The 18,034-nt window shown below is 34.2% G+C and overlaps 1 protein-coding gene across 1 annotated transcript in view; it reads right to left on the reverse strand.

The window, feature by feature from the left end:
- SCN9A (sodium voltage-gated channel alpha subunit 9) overlaps positions 1-18,034 on the reverse strand; it is a 124,057-nt gene that overhangs the window by 47,604 nt on the left and 58,419 nt on the right. The window contains exons 9-15 of the mRNA XM_025039560.1: positions 13,156-13,219; positions 11,799-11,940; positions 10,099-10,305; positions 8,224-8,511; positions 6,129-6,500; positions 3,108-3,237; positions 1,913-2,151 (exon numbers count right to left, since the gene is read on the reverse strand). Of these exons, the coding sequence (XP_024895328.1) occupies positions 1,913-2,151; positions 3,108-3,237; positions 6,129-6,500; positions 8,224-8,511; positions 10,099-10,305; positions 11,799-11,940; positions 13,156-13,219 (1,442 nt within the window). The remainder of the gene's footprint in view (positions 1-1,912; positions 2,152-3,107; positions 3,238-6,128; positions 6,501-8,223; positions 8,512-10,098; positions 10,306-11,798; positions 11,941-13,155; positions 13,220-18,034) is intronic.

Genomic DNA, 18,034 nt, shown 5'->3' on the forward strand with positions numbered 1-18,034 from the left:
TGCCCTACAGCTCCAATACAAGCGCTGAAGATTTAAAATTCTAACTCTCCTATCAGCTCTCATTATCATTAGACAGCATATTAAAATTCAATATTAAAAAAAAACTTTCAACAATTAACATAGTCACTCTTTGCAAAAAAATTTATATGATCAACAAGTAATTCCAGAAGAAAATAAAAAGGAAACATGGATATTGAGATTTTGAACTAGTCTTTTTTCGGATCTGACTACTCTTAAAGTTATAAAAGAACATATTGACTCACTCTTTAAAGATTTATCAATAGAAGAGGAAAAAAGTATTTCATTGGCACAGTGGCAGCTAAAGCAAAGCTTCCAAAGCTTTGACACAAAAGTACAGCACAAAACATAATTAATTCATGGCACTAGCATCAAAGGACTCACTTAAAAAGATAACAGTGAAATACTTGTTTATAAATCATTTAAGTACAATTTGACTAAAAAAAAAAATGCCCAAAGAAATTTCAAGGGGAAATGGTTAGGCCTATTAACTACATGAGTCAATCTTAAAATAACATAGCATCAAGAAGACCATCAGAGGCACTCAGACTTGGGACTGTGGTAACAGATAAGAAACACGGTGAATTCTTTTTGGGTTCATCATGGTGCAGTTAACTCAGTGAGAAGACACTGATTTTCATGATCCGGATCTCCACCAACTAGATAATCTTGTCTTTTTTCCAAAGAGAAGTAGAAGAGAAGAAGAATGCTAATTCTCAGAGAATATAGAGTACAAATATTCTGACTAGGAATATTCATAAACAATTTTGGAGACAAGACCAACCCAGAAACAAAGTCTTTGGCTTCAAAGATCAATTGATTTAGGACCACAGCAAAAGTAAAATTATCTGACCCAGATATTCACAAAGGCATCCAGAATGATTCATGATTTATTTAGAGTCATAAGCCTGCAGATTCATGCAGATTCATGAAATTCATGCAGACTGTTAGAAACTACCACTTTGTTCATTTGTTTACCATAAGGCACTAATTAAGCTAGAATATGACCATTACTGCACATGTAAGAGATCACTCTGGCATCAATTTTCCTAATTGGATCCTATATCCTCTTGAAGCCTACAGATCACTTTTTGCTTGTCCAAGCTTGTGCCTCCTGTGTCCAGTTCAAGTATTTTTCCCCCTCAATATTCTTGTTCTTAAGGCTTGTTTCTGCTGACTGTTTAAAAGCATGATGATGATGATGATGATAGTATCAGTAGGTTTAATTTGTTGCATACTTACTATATGCCAGGCTAATAAATTAAGTAGAAAGTGTTTAATCCTCCCAGCAATATGATAAATCAAGTATTATTATCATTACATATAAAGAATTATTATTCTTATTTTGTAAATCATTATTATTCTATAAGTGAGAAAATTAAAGATTATAGAGTTCAATATATTTGTCCAAGGTCATATAACCAGTAAGATGCAGAATCAGTATTCAATCCAGTATTTTGGGACTCCATAAAGTCCCAGACACTTCACCTATTACGGTAAAAAAAGGCATCTATAGTTTTTTCTGAATATATGTGGGCTATGTACTCTCAAGGAAGCTGCAATGTAATTATAAAATGGATAAGAAAATATCAAATTATCAAAATATTGATCCCAAAAAATGTGCTGACAGAAAAAAAAAAACACTATCAACTCCCAAGATGGTGACCCTTTATGGAAATATTACTGCAATGTATAGACCTCAATATTACTGCAAAATTATTTTAGAATAGTATCTATTACCAGAAACTTGACTCTGTACAATAATTCATATTGTGAATTCTGGATATGCATAATTACCTAACTGCATATCCTTCTGACTTTAAAAAAAAAAAAAAAAGAAAGAAAAAACAGTAATCATGACAACTAAAGAGAGAACACATATTGAAAAGCTCACCAAATTTCCCACGACGAGCACGCTCTTGAATTCTTCAGTCATTGGGTGATGCTCCATAGCCATAAATAATGTGTTTAAAACTATGCAAATGGTAATAGCAAGATCTACAAAAGGATCCATCACAATAAAATCAATAAGCTTTTTAAATTTTATCCAATATGGGGAGCAATTCCAGATCAGGAATGTATGTGCAAATCTGTACCACCAAGGTGGACATTTTTGTCTGGACTCTTCAAGTTCTGGGAGAAAAAAAGAGAGAACATGAAGTCAATCATTTGTATGAATCAGCAGTATTCGTTAACACTGAAACAAGCCTTCTGGTTTAGACTTGAAAACTTAACAGTACTGTTTCCATGCAATGATAGCATTATTACATAAAAATCTTATAGCACGTGTTCATTTACTAGATCAAGCATAAGTTAAGGGAAAGCAGTTAAATTAATGACTAAAAGTAGATATGGGCATCTCTCAGAAACATATACCTAATATGTGATGGTAAACAGGAGAAGCTATGTTTTCTTAAAGGAGAAATGTAGGAGGTAGACAGAAACTGTGTCTGGATCCGTCACAGTTGTGTGTGTTAAGAGGGGACTGAAGTAGCCTTTGGACAAGGTGGGAAGTGGAGCATACTGTAGGAGGAGTGGGAGGGAGCCACCACGTTTTACAAATTGCCACCTTTTGACTCCTCTCTCAATGTATCTGAGGGTCTAACCACTATTGCTCACATTATGTTCTCTGAACTGTGATCATAATCTTAACAGATATCATGCTACATTTTACCATTTTATGGTTTATGGAATGTGCGGAGAGGCAGCAACTTATAGACATCTGAAAGTATGTATTATTTTCTTACATATTATAGAGATGATAAATTCAGAGAGACTAGGTAAAATTTCTAAGATTACGAAGTGAGAGAACCACACAGCCCAGGGTTAACATAGCTTCTTCATTAACTACCATTAAGCTATTTATCTTTGAAAGGTCATATCATCCAATGCCTGTTTTTAATCACAAACAACTTTATCCATTTTTTAAGTACATAAAGATGATTCCATTAATATTCAACGGTTATCTTTACCATTGTTTATAATTATTTTATATTCTTTGAGTTCTTCCTAAGAACTTCAGGTATTGATCAGGATTTACCAGAATTTTATTTAAAAATCTGCATGGTAAAGATAATATTATTACATACCTTCTACAGTGTTTGTCAATATGCTTGCTCTACTCATTGCTCTTTGTCTGAGATTGGGATCATTCAACATATCTTCAGAAAGGAGATAAGAACTAGAACGTCTTTTCTTATGTATTTGATTGGTTGTACCCTGAAAAAGTATGATTTATTGAAGTTTAAAAGATATGATTCTAATAAATTGAAAGTATAAAATCTTGCTTAGGTAGCTGTAATGAATAATTAAAAGTAGAGATGAAATGAGATTGCTAAATTTAGATCATGGCTCTGCTACTTATTAGCTGCATATTGTAGGAAGGTTACTTGACTTTTTTTGTCATAGTTTCATCATTAGTAAAATGGGGATAATCATAGTACTTGCTATACATTCTTACCATGAGAATTAAAATAAATTAATACTTAGAAAATAAAATAATTAAATGAGCTTCTTTTATTGTTATAATCACTGTCATCATCTTTCTATCTTTTTGATCTCCAATTCATTCAGGTAGTTTTACCATATTTAATTTAATTTGTCTTATATGAAAACAGCTAAATAAGTGTTCTAGGGGTGTGTGTGTAAAGGGGTAGAATCTCAGTATTCTCTGATCAATTTATTAATTATTCTTTGTTGAAGTAACAATGTCAATGGAGGTGATGGTAACGATTGTTTCTTATTGCCAAAGAAGAGCTCACAAACTGATCTGAGTATATGATGATAAATGACTCAATTTGAAAAGTAAAATTAAGACTGTTGGGAACTGCAGCAAAATGGAGAATGTAAGCTCCATCTAAAAGAGGACCACTGTTCAGTTCAAAGGATTGCTGCCATGCAAAAATATGAGCTCAGTTTACATGTAAACTCATTTTTATGTGAAATGCCTTAATTTCAAATCTTGGCAACTAATTCAAAGTTAAAATCAACAACACACACACACACACACTCTCATACACATATATACATGCAAACAACTATACAACTCTACATTTATCTATCTACTTGTGTGTTTTATATATGTATGTGTATACACACACACACCACTTCCAAATCTATACATGTGAGTTCTAGAACTGTAAACTTGTATAGTTGTTTAGATATAGTTATATATGTGTGTATATCAAAACACAGAAACACAGCCATAAATACATGCACATGTGTATATATGTGCATGTTCACAGATATATACACACAAAAACATATCTATTGGTGGCTTTTTATAGAGATCTCTCTATATCCATGTTTTTCTCTGATTCAATTTCTACTTTATGACTTTCCAGAAGCAGAGACTTTTTTTTCCCTAAGTTAAACAAAAATTTGTTGATTAAACATGTAGACATGTCTCAGTTGTCAAGGTTATATTGTCATGCAATTTTTTCATCTAAATTATACATTATGTCACACTATTATGTTTCCACATTTCTACTGAATCTTGAATTCCTCTAGTTTTTCAGTTTTAATTTTAGGATTCATATTGATACTGACTTTTCTGTGGTAAAAATAAAATTTTAAATGAAAACACTTCACTTAAAAATATGACATAATTTCAAAATCTGATATAAATTATATAATCTTTTATGGATAATACATATCATTGAAAAATAAAACTCATCAAGATCTGATTCCACAGAAATCTAACATGCTTGTTTGATAAAGAAAAATACCTTGACAGAGGGCTGTAGTTATATCATGCAAGCATAGAAGTCATATGTTACCGAAAAGCACATGCATTCATTCAAACCATGTGGCTATGGCTTTGATGGAACTTTACTCTCACGTGAAATACTACATTGTCAGCAGATATGAATATATGCATAAGTAGCATGAGTTCAAAACTTGTTAGGTTAGTCTTTGCACTGTGACAGTTGAGTGGCCTAAAGAGGTAATCTGGAAACTCCAGAATCCAGAAAGATCTTGCTTTCAAGCCTAATCATATCTTTTTCTCTAACCACTCAATGACCCCTAAACTTTTGAAATTATGGTTTTGGAATGGTTTCTTTGTTTTTGTTTTTACATGTGTATGTTTGCATTATGTGTGTTTTGATATTGTTTTTTAGTCATAGATTCTAGACCAAAGAGTTTTGTATTTTTTTTTTAATAAAAATAGTAAATCTCATTTATGTATGGGGAAAGATATAGCTATTCTAAATTATTTCCAAGAAGCATACCATACATTGGAGAGAGACAAATTGTGGTGGTTAAGAGTACACACTCTGAAACAGAGGACCTCTTTTTGAACTTCAGCATTACCATTTATTAGCTTCATCTCTCTGTGCCTCAGTTTCTCCTTTGTAAAACAGGGATAATAATATATCACCTCATAGGACTGTTGCAAATACTAAGTACATTTGCTATTATTATTATTATTATTAATAACTCAAATAAGATCCCTCTAAGAGTACACACTCTGAAACAGAGGACCTCTTTTTGAACTTCAGCATTACCATTTATTAGCTTCATCTCTCTGTGTGCCTCAGTCTCCTTTGTAAAACAGGGATAATAATATATCACCTCATAGGACTGTTGCAAATACTAAGTACATTTGCTATTATTATTATTATTATTATTATTAATAACTCAAATAAGATCCCTCACAATAAGGTATATATTAAATAGTGACTTGAAAAAGATAGCAAAATTTGGCAAATAATCCAAATTTACTGATAAAAATGGGGCCTATTATCAACTAATGAGATCAGCGTTATCAAAGTACTTTCTGTGCTTATGTATATTTTTATAAATTGTTTTCTAAAGGGATGATTTATAATCTTCAAATATCGATAGATAAGTATCTTTTTCAAACATGGGGTTTTATATCAAATCATCTTGTACATCTCAATTATACTTCAGTTTTTTTAAATGGGTTTTTAAATTATCTTGAATTATGTATAATGATTAAGTTAATGAGTTAAAGGTATGTTTCTACAGACAGAGTATTGCAAAATGCAGAGCCATTCACAGGACCAGAGAAGGCCCCTCCAGCAGAAAGATTGACTGATGCAAGAATAAGGGCCGAGCCATGCCTGAGCTATTTAAAACGTCCTTACGCTGTCATCAGAAGTTGCCTTATCTATTATCACCTCTGGTAGAAGCTGTCCATTGGGGAGCATGAGGGCTGAGGGTCCATCAACCAGGGAGACCACGCCATTGCAGTCCACGGCACTGTGCATCTTCCCGTTCACCGGCAGTATTGGGGGGGACCTACTGGCCTGACTGATGTTACTGCTGCGCCGCTCTCGAGGTCTGTAGGGCAAGAACAACGAGCCCCTTCTGCTCTCATTGTCTCCAAAAATGCTGTGCTCATCGTCAGCAAATTCAGTCTCAGATCCAAGATCTCTTCCCCGACCTTTGAAACTAAAAAGACTTGCTCTGCTGCTGCGCCTTTGAGGAAACAAGGAGCCACGAATGCTAAGTGGTGACTGCAGAAAAAAGAAAAGATGACATGTGTCTGCTAAAGCACCTAAAAATAGAAATGCATTATTTTCTGCTGTACAGCTCTCTGTTATTCTGGCCTCTCCATTCTTTCTGTATCATTCATTTTGCTATAAAGAACATATCACTTAAAAAATAATTTGGTATTGATAGCTGTATGCTTCTTTGCATTCCATTGTTTAAAACTTCACCTTATACACTAAGAGCTCAGTTAAGGTGTCTTAAGAAAGACCTTTTACTACTAGGGGGTCTACACAGTCATAAAATATTAGAACTTGGAAAAGAAATTGCCCAATATCAAAGAGAGGAAGAGGTCACACTTACATGACTCTTGTCTAAGATAAACTGTGGCTATAAACCAAACTGAATGCATAGTCTTTGGAAATATATAATTCAATAAACATTAGTACTTACTATGTAAAGGACAGAGTGGCAGGTATAAGTGAGAGATAAAAAATTAGTATAACAAGATCTTTGCCTTGAAACTAGCTTGGACGGCTCTTGTCATATTTATTTTTCTTGCTATTGCAGGTATTCAAATTCTGTCTCACTAACAAAATTATGAAATCTTTGAAAGGCAGGGACTCTTTTATTTCTATGCATATCTGACAGGTTCTTACAGACTTAAGTATTAGAAGCTAGGAATTCTAAATGAAGATGTAGATTAGAAGGATAGTAATTGTGAGTGAGGCATGGAAGCGCTGATGGAGAGCAGTGGAGAGGACAAAGGAAATTTGGGGGATGGGTGGCACCTAAGGAAATGAGTGAAGAATGAGTGGTACTATGCCAGGAGGAAAAACAAGAAAGAAAATAATCCCACTAAGAGAAACCATGTGTGCTAATTATCAAAGGCATGAAAGTTAGGGCATGTAAGTGAGAGTGAAAAATCATGGTGGACTGAGTGTACACAAAGGTGTAGAAAGGCGGGAAATGAAACTGAAGCTGTTCATGGCATGGATAACATGTAGGTCTTGTTCTCTAGTCAGCAGTTATTCAATGGAGATTTTTTTTTTGAGTTTGAGCAGAGGAATAGCTTTGATTTAGAAAAATGATTTGGAGGGGCTGTGCGATGGAAAACAAGGAAGTATTAAGGAGAATAGAAGCAATGGTTCCTCTTGGAGGTATGTATGTAAAGAGATCTGAAATATGGAGGTTTCAGCAGAAAATGAACGAACGGGGAAGAGAAATTCTACATAAGCAGAAATAACAGACTATCGGACTAGATGTTAGTATATGATGCAGTTGCAGGTAGAGACTATCAATAGATGTCTCCAAACTTTTCAGCTCGGGTAAGTGATGTTCGGGTGATACATTACCAAAGTAGTAAAGAAAAAAGAAAAACCTAACCTAAAGTTAATTTTTAATCAATATAGGCCCTATGAAATAGACTAAATAAAAATGTAAACGTTAATGTATAGTGTAAATAATTTCTCCATTTCTACAATGGTTCTCATGAATATTTTGTTCTGAAAATCTGTTTGTTGGAGAAGATATGACAATTCCAAAACTATAAGTTCCTTACAAACTTAAATGGAAAACTACATACACCCATGTTCTTACCATAAATGCCCAGCAATCGATAGGTTTTTACCCAAAAACATACCACTGAAGTCATTCACTCTCCTCTCCTGAGGTCTCTTCCCTCAGAATTAAACAGCTGGCTCTATAATCCTGCCTCTGGGGACGTACATTTGATAGAGTCAATGGTACCTGATTAGGGGTAGACAATCTTTTTTCACGTGCTCGCCTGTGACCTTCAACACCAAGGTGGAAACTTTTTCTCCTGATACTCTCCTCCGATTCCGATTTGGACAATTTCTCGTCATCTCCCTTTTCTTCTCCACTGGAGAGCTTCTTTTGGTTCTTTTTCTTTCTTCTGTTTCTTCTTTCTTTAGCACTTTTAGAGCTCAGTTTGGATGTTTCAGAAGAACTCTCAGAGAGGCCCATAATTCGGCTTCTCCCGATACTCGTATATTCAGCTGCTGCCATCGCTATTGCCTATTGGACCCAGAGGTCACACATACAGTGAGTCACTTATAAAGTTTGATGATAGGGCACCTCTGTACCATGAATTTAATTATATTGTTTATATAATCATGTTCCTTATACAGGAAGTAATGTCATTTTCTTTACACTATGACCAGAGAGCTTACAAAATATATATTTATTGCTTCTCTTGCTTTGTAATAAAGTCCCATTGTGCTTTAAAATTAATCTATTACATACTATTACTATATTACAGTAAAGCAATCTTAAATAATATATGTAAAAGCTTTACTAAGTACTTCTGGAATATAAAACTTAAACTATGTGATAAGATAATTTGTATATCTTGTTCAGGTAATTAACTCAATATTATCAAAAGAATAAAGCACTCTATAGTTTAATGAAGAACAAGTTGTCTGAATATTAAAAATAATCATTACAGAATAGTATGTCAAGAAAATGAAAGATTCTTCTAGGGGTTCCCTAGGAAACTGCCGAGATAACCTAATGCTACCTATGCCTTTATAATAATAAATCTCTGTAAAACTTAAGAAAATAAATATATAGTCAATAAAAAATAAAAATCATTCATAATCCTACAGCCTAGAAATAATTGGTGTTAATATTCCTTCAGGTCTTATTATATATATATAATTTTTAAAATGTTTATAACTTATACTCAATTTTGTATCCTACTACTTAATACATTGTTATATTGATATTTTCCTATCATAATATTCTTAAAACATATAATTTTATGGAGGCTAAAATTATGTTTTGTATCTTCCAAACTACAAAAATATCATAATCCTCTTAATCATTTTCTAATTTTCGAAAATTTTAATGCTTTCTGATTTTTAATATTATAGATACTTCACTGAACATCTTTCTGCATCAAAGGTTCTATGCGTTAGAGGTTACTACCCTCTCCCTAATAGCTTAGATTCCTTGAAGAGATTTAACTAGGTCAAAACATCAAACGAGTTTTAAGACTCATTCTGAATATTTTAAATTTGGTTTTCTTAGTATAGACCTCAAACTTTTCCACTGAAGTACTCTTTAGAAGAAAAGATTAAGGAGATCCTCAAGAATTTTTGACCTAGCCTAAAATGGCCACAACCGTAAGTATGGTTTTTTAACATCTCACATATTATCTTGAAAATCCTTGCAAAATTAAAAAAAAAAATTGATGCACATTTTGCTTTCTACCCCATAGAGCATCTGTTAACTTTAACATTAAAATAATTTTCCCTAAACCTTTATGGTACAATTGTTCTGGAGAAATACATCATGTCTTGGGACTTTTCATAATGCCATATACACTGAGGAATTGTGGGTAACAGGTTAAGGAAGAACAGCTTAGAACATTCTCTGTGCCAGAGTGAGCAGATTATGGGGGAAGCTGGAATGGGTCAGATGCCAATTGTAAGTCAATCCAGAGTCGATTCCTTCGACCACACCAGAATGAGAATTCAGTTTATATAAAGGAATCCATTAAAGAAAATCACCCTGGGGAAGTCCTAGCATTGATCACAGGGCTTTTGTTGTTCTCTTTTGCCCTTGTACTTCTAGGAAGAATTTTAAACCAAATAACAATACCTCAGCTTCTTCTTGTTCTTTTTTAAGTCGATCTAGCATCTGTTGAAATTCTAACTCTTTCTGCCTAGCTTCTTCAATGTTTGCCTGGTTCTGTTCTTCATAGGCCATGGCAACCACAGCCAGAATCAAGTTTATTAGATAAAAGGATCCCAGGAAAATCACCACCACAAAGAAGATCATGTAGGTTTTCCCAGCAGCACGTAGGGTCTAGGGAAGAGTGGAAATAATTATTTTAATAACACAAAGGTTGTTTGTGGTAAATTCTTTCAACTTGAATGGCCAATTTGGCATGAGTGATTTGGGAAGTTCTGTAAAATTTCATGTTATAAAAATGTAAAAGGATTAAAACATCATCATGGAAAACAGTCAGTATTAAAATACACACCTTTCCAGTACAAAGGATATAGCAATCTGTTAAATTCGTACTAAAATTAAGTATGATTCTCAATTATTATTAAGCATAATAATCCTGAAAAGTTTTCCCCAGTCTGAAAATTACTCAAAAACTAGCTGCTTTGCTCATTTGCAAATTATAAGACCAGATAATTTCTATAGTCTCTTTTACTGATGAAATTCTATCTTTAACAAGAAGTACTAATGATGATGTATTATGTTCACGCAAGAGGGACAAGTTTATACCTTATTGTATAAACTTACATTTATTTTAAATTAACATTCACTAAAAATTTAAAAATATAATAAATAAAAAATTCAAATGATATAGGTATTCAATGAGAAATAAGTCTCTTTCTCCTATCTCTGATGCCTAGTTACTCAATTCTTTTATCAGTTACTGATGTCTTCTATTGGATAACTTCTTGGTACGTATAATTGTTAGGTCAACAGGTATATTAATTATAATTTTCATAGCATTTCCCATGTTACTCTCTCTAGTAGCTCCCAGCAATGCATGAGAATGTCTGCCTCCACATATCTCAGTCAGACAGTACTCTCTCTTTTCATCTACTTTTTGATCTTTGTCATCCTGACAGGTAAAAAAAAATCTGTCACTCATTTTAATTTGCAGTAAAGGTGAGCATCTTTTTGAATACTTTAAAAAGCCATTTGTATTTCTTTTTTTCCTGTGAAGTATATTTTTATATAATTTCTGTATTCACTTATAATTAAGTAAACATAAAACAGGCCAAAAGAAGTATCTGTGGCAATTTGAGAAAAGTGACTTGTTAAGTTTAATACAGAGTAATCATTTTTGGTCTCCTTCATCTTGGGGTAAGTTGCTACATTCAAGTTAGAGGAGATGATCATGAGAATTAACAATTACCATACAAGAGATGGATGGTATAAACTAGAGAATATTCGAAGGGCATGAAAGTCTAGAGCAAAGAGCAACTGAGTTGGGAGAAGAAAATTTAAATAAGTGAATTGAGTCTTTAAATCTTGTATTATTAGCTCGCTAGGGCTGCCATAACAAAATGCTACAGATCAGGTGACTTAAACAACAGAAATATGTTTCTCATAGTTCTGGAGGCTGGAAGTCCGACACCAAATAAGTCCAGAAAGGATGAGAAAAAATTTATGATTAAAGAACTATCCATTCTAATAGTACTGGAAATAGAGAATGTCTAATTTTAGTAATAAGACAATAGAGTTTTCTCCATTCTAAATTGAATAAACCACATATATAAAGCTGATAAGGAACATACATTAGATATGCAATGAATGCTTCTCTTGGCACTCACCTGTTGGTAAAGATTTTCCCAGTAATCCTGGGTCATTAGCCGAAACAAGGCTAAGAAGGCCCAACTGAAAGTGTCAAAGCTTGTGTAGCCATAGTCGGGGTTTCTGCCTACTTTCACACATGTGTACCCTTCTGGACACTGACTACAAGCGAAAAAGAATATCACAAGTCAGAGTATCTTCAGGATGCAACCTAAATAGTACCACAAAAAAGTGGGAAACTCAAAGTTCCTATTCTAGGGAGATAATATTGAACAATGATTAAGAACATATTATTTGGAGTCAGGAATAACTGGGTTTGACAAGTTGTTGACTTTGTCAAATTACTTAAATTCCAAGTCCTGGCACTCTCTTTCTGTGAAAACGAGATAATAACACCTATCTCAAAAGGTTAAGATTGCTACTAAGTTTAAAGAAGATAATGTATGCAAATTACCTAGCCTAGTTTGTGCACATATAAAGCATTTAATAAATGGTAGCTGCTAATCATCATTGTCACTATCAAAACTTGGAAACTGTCACCAGATGTCATATAAATCATTCTTATATTATAAAAAATTGACATACAGACCTCTCATAAAAATTTGTTTCTCCGAATTATTCTTGGAGTGAATCAGAATCAAGTATGTCAAAATATAGCAATCATGTAAGTAGATAAAAATTTGCAGCTTTAAGACTTTTTTCTTTCTAAAATTGGTGGCATGGTACCTATGATGCCAAACAAACATCGTGTTCTGAGGTATCTGTGGGAGCAGTAACCTTATCTTGTTTATTTCTGTGTTCCCTGTGCACACCGAACCTAGTGAAGGGGCAGGGGAGAACAAGACCAAAGGTCCTGCAGCAGAATGAAGTGGTGTGAAGAAGAAACAGCAAGATGGGTATTTGCATTAATATGAGATTCTTACACTATCTTTACCCACGTCCATGGGACACTTTTGTTTAGAGTGGCCAAAATATCACTGCATTCAGTCATCCATGAGTCATACTTGATTGGAGAATGAGTGAAATTTGAGGATGGAAAGAAAAATTAATTTTGTCACTTCTTTCCAGAAAGAAGTAAGGCTAAGAACTATCTAACCAACTTTTGGTGGGTTTTCTGGAAGTAATTGTTTTTTTCTACTTTCTTAAGATTTATATGATGTACACCTTGTTTGATTTGAGCACCATCTCCAAGTCTTGCTTTCAAAGGTATGTAGTAACTATAAACATTATAAAGTCTGGACCTTCTATAAAACAGAATGAGTCAAATCATGCCATGAAATATATGAAAACGATATAGAATCAAAGGTCCTTATCAGCAAACTAATTATGTTTTTTCCCTTTTTTGTAGCCTATAGACTAAAAACAAATATTACATACCCTGAGTCTGTGCTGAAACCACAAAGGAGAGCATCTTTAGATCCCTCCAAGTAATAAAAATATTCTGTTAAGGAAGAAATTGAACAATATAAGGTTATAGAAGATAAGCCTTATGAGTGATACAGCAGGTAAATTCATTAATATAGACATATTCACACACATTTAAGCCAGATCCCAGGCAATATGCATTCATTTATTATATTCTCCCTCAAATGTTTATTGATAACCTCTTATGGGCCAGACAATAAATACAATGATAACCATGATAACAAAATCATTAGTTTTATGAAGCTCTCTTTACGTTTAGGTAAGGATGGAGTTTAGGGATGGAGAAAGACATTTAACAAGTAGATAAATAAATATACAGGGTATTTTTAGATAATGATAAATGCCCTAAAGAAGATAAAGTAACACAATTTAATAAAACGTGGTCAGGGAAGGCTTTTCTAAAAAGATGATATATGATCTGGGACCTAAATGCTACAAAGAAGCCAGCCATTCAAAGGCCCTAGTGACGAGATAATCTTGGGAGACTAAAGGGCAAGAGCAAAGGCCCTGAGGCAGAAATGAAGTTGGTGTATGGAAGACACAGCAACATGGCCAGCCTGGTTACAGTGTAGTGAGTGGGGAGGACTGTGATGGCAGAAGTAAGTAGGGGCCAGACTGTGTAAAGCTTTGCATGTCATGAAAAGGAATCTGAATTTTAAATATGATTAGAAGTAATAGAAATGGAAAGTAGAGATATGAGATAATAATTGACATTTTAAAATGTCACTGTGGTTGCTTTGTGGACCATGGACTATATAGGAGAGCAAGTGTAGAAGTGGGGATACTAGTTGAGTGACTATAGTGAGAGGTGTCATGGCTTCAATTCAGAGAGTAACTGTGGATATGGAGAGAAGGGAATGGAAATAAAGTGAACAGGATTTGCTGATAGAGTGCTTGAAGGGTGTGCAGAGGAGGATGTATCAACTGGGAAAATGGTGATGCCATTTACTGAGATGAGGATGACTGGGGCAAGAAATGGCCTGAAAAAATACCAGGACCTCTGTTTTAGCTGTTCTTTGTTTGAGATGATTATTAGGAATTAAACTATATTTGTAAAGTAGGTGAGTGGATTGATATAAAAGTCTTGAGGTCAGCAGAGTTATCAAGGATGGCGATATCTAAGGATGAGGGTTATCATCAAGAAGGTGGACTTGATGGGACTTGATGAGTAAACCCGGAGAGAAAGTTTAGCTAGGACAGAGAAGGGGAGGAAGGGAGCCCCCTACTGACTCCCAAGGCACTCCAGGAGAGGTGGAGCCAGCAAAGCAACACTGTAAGTGAACAAAATTTGTTTTCGGAAATTCTCCCATTGTTGATTCACCAATCAATACTTATAGGACTTATTAAATTCTGAATGCTGAGAATATGTAAGTGAAATAAATGCACATTTTTCCTTTTCGTGGTACCTTTTATGCCCATTTTCTGGTGTAACGGAACTCATTATCTCTTCCTCCATTCATTATGAAGGCTTATTCTTAAGAGAGGGGCTGATCCAACTATGCATAGTAAGAGTATAAAGGACTAAAAGAAAAAATCCATTCTTTTATATAAGGACCCAACTTCCTATTTGGCTCAAGTCAAAGGAATAAAGATGTAGTTATTAGAAGGCTTTTGGAATAATAGTGGAAGAAGCTTTGAAGTTAGATATACTTGGATTTGTATGTTGCTTCTACCTCTTCCTACGTAAGTGAATTATCTTATTGTAACTTGAAGATTCAGTTACTGCATCTGTACAACATGGATAAAGATACTTACTTTGTGGAGTTGTGGTATAGTATAAATAGGATATTGCATGTAAAGCACTTTACACAATGATCCACACATTCTATACAGCTGCTCAAAGAGCAGCAGCTATCATTATTAAAGTATTAAACAATTTCAGGTAATACTGACTGACTTACACATCATTATCTTGTCTTACACAAAATATACAAATCTTAGAGGACCTAAATAAAACAATAAAGCCTCTTAGTTTGAGGTGAAAATTTAGGTGAGAAGGTGCATGAACAACTTTAAAAAATCCTGTGCCTCAGAGAGAGTAGGCATGGCAGAATGAGAATGGAGGAGGTTAAGATGCAATATTTATACAAAACTTCCATATTTTTATTATGAAAGGATTGCTTTAGAATTATCCTTTAAAGTAACACGAGTTCATGTTTACCAATCATTGAGGAGCTGTTTTATAAGAAAGAGCTCTAGAGCTGCCTGTGTGAACATGTTGCAGGGCTAACATACTCAGTTCAGCACAAGGATGATGAAAGGTAAAGCAACAACAGTAGCTTACTCTGGTGTTGTGGAACACTTTAAATAATTCCTAAATAACTAGACTTAAATTATTAGACTAGTTAGCCTCAAGAGAATTTAAGGCTAACATGTAAATGGAAAATATAATGCAAAAAAATATATATGTCCACAGTAAAACTTAACACACAAATGTTCACGGCAGCATTATTCACAACCAGCAAAAACTGGAAACAACCCAGACATCTATCAGCTAATGAATGAATAAACGAAATGTAGTATATACATACAATGGAATATTATTTAGCACTAAAAAGGAATGAGTTACTGCTACATGCTACATGGGTGAAACCTGAAAATATGCTAAATGAAAGAAGCCAGACGCAAAAGGCCACATATTGAATGATTTCATTTACATGAAATGTTCAGAATGGGTAAATCCATAGAGGCAGAAAGTATATTGATCAGCAGTTGTCAAGGGCTGGGGAGTGACTGCAAATGAATACAGGGTTTCTTTTGAGGAAGGTGAAATATTCTAAAATTAGATTGTGTTGCTAGTTGCACAACTCTGTGACTATAACAACAAACACTGAACTATATATACTCTTTAAAGTGGGGAATTTTACAGTATGTGAATTATTCCTCAATAAAGTTGTTAAATAAATGCAATGCAGTATAATGGCAAAGGCGTAGGTAGTAATGAATAAGTCTCAACAGTAAAATATATATAGGGTGAAAAAGAAATAGAAAATTACAATTCACACAACCAAAATCTGGTACTCTAATTTAGTGCAGATTCTGGGGAAATTTTCTATTAATTTCAAGGCTAATGGAACAGAATAGTAAAACATAATTGATGACCTACATATGATTAGCTTTATCTGATTTGGTTCAAAAAGACACTTTGTAGTAGCTATGTACGGCTTGGGCTTTCAGAGTCAAGGGTTTATTCCTCAACCAAGGGGTGATAATAAGTCAACTCAGAAAACTAGTACAGGGGCTGAGGTACAGGTAGAGTGCCTGCAAGTGATACATTTCATTCTGGGAAATGTAGTCCCCACAAGGAAAGAGGAATTCATGAAGGAGACAAGAACAGCCCTGACAGTAGTGCAGAGTGCAGACCAGTACTGTGGTTCTTCACAGAATAGAACTGTTCTATTAAATATCAAACATTCAGAAAATAAGAGTAAGAAACTAACCCCCTTTATCTCAATAGAACTAGGCAATAGTAACTAGAAATTAAGCTACAAATTGTGCAAATGAACCTTTGCTTCATCTATAGTAGCAAGAAGGAAGACACATGAATATCAAAGTAGACAGCACACATAGCACGAAGGGAAATCTATAAATTGTATGTTTTTAAACATGAAGCTGGACAATGGGCTTATTTTTTGATAATGAATTTAAAAAGCACCTCCAAAAAGGCTTTGCTGTAGGCACCAGAAAACGGTTTTAGAATATGTTTAGGCTTTCTATGTAGGTTGTGTTTACCATTATAATTCTTTGATATCTTCAAGAATTCCAATTCATTTACCTCACCACTTGTCCAGTTTAGAATCCATAGGCACTCATTATCATCATTCTTATAGTTTCCTCAACTTCCATGCATCTCTCTCAGTCGATTACACTAACCTGGCAGAACTCAAATCCTACACATGATCAATCCAGCATCCACCTTCTCCATACTTGCTCCCAAGTGCCTGAATGTTATTAGAGAAATTTTCACACCCAAGTGAATGATTATATTTTAAATAAGTGATTTCTAGTATCAAATGGACACCTAAAATAGACAACTGTCCCATTCCCTAGATGACCATATAGTGCATTCTCCTCAAACTTGCAGACTATCACTCTCAGGCAATTATCCTATCTCACATTTTCTGAGGAAATAAAAGCCACTGGGTTTAACTTAATCTTTGCTGATAACTCTGCAGTCCACTCCTTCATCTTTCTTTCTGCTTCCATGGTGGAGATGTCTCTCCCCTTTGCTCTTCCACTTTCTCAAGGACTTGACTTCTCCCCTCTCTTCTGAATTATTAATCCATACTCACTCATTTCTATAAAAATCTATCTTTTTAAAAAATGCTAGCCTTTTCTCCCAATATTCTGCTTCTCTTTACAGCCAAATTTCTTGGAAGAATTGTCTACACATTCTGTCTTCTCTTCTCTGATGTTTTCTTCACCCCGTCACCACCTCAGTCCGACCTTGTGCTCCTATTACTTCACTACAATTTTTTCATGAAAGTCTCTGATGATTTTCATGTTTAAACTAATGCATATTTTTCTATCTTCATCATCCTTATCCTTTGTAGCATCATTCACCACAAGCACTCTTTTTTTCCCATAACATACTTTCTTCTCTTGACTTCACTATTTATATCTTCGTTTGCTTCTTACTTTACTGTGTCCGTTTCTGGGTCCTCCCCTCTACCTGTATATTAGACACTAGGGTTGTGGAGTTGAGAATCTTCTAAATGCCAAATATGCTTTAAATACCAGGTTGCCTATTCTTGACCTTCTTATAAGCATTAGGGTTTTTCAGAAGGGCATGTGTATGAGTGTACATATTCCTTTTTTCTTTCTTTTTTTT

The sequence above is a fragment of the Pteropus alecto genome, unplaced genomic scaffold (genome assembly GCF_000325575.1).
Source record: "Pteropus alecto unplaced genomic scaffold, ASM32557v1 scaffold3, whole genome shotgun sequence".
Classification (NCBI taxonomy): Eukaryota; Metazoa; Chordata; class Mammalia; order Chiroptera; family Pteropodidae; genus Pteropus; species Pteropus alecto.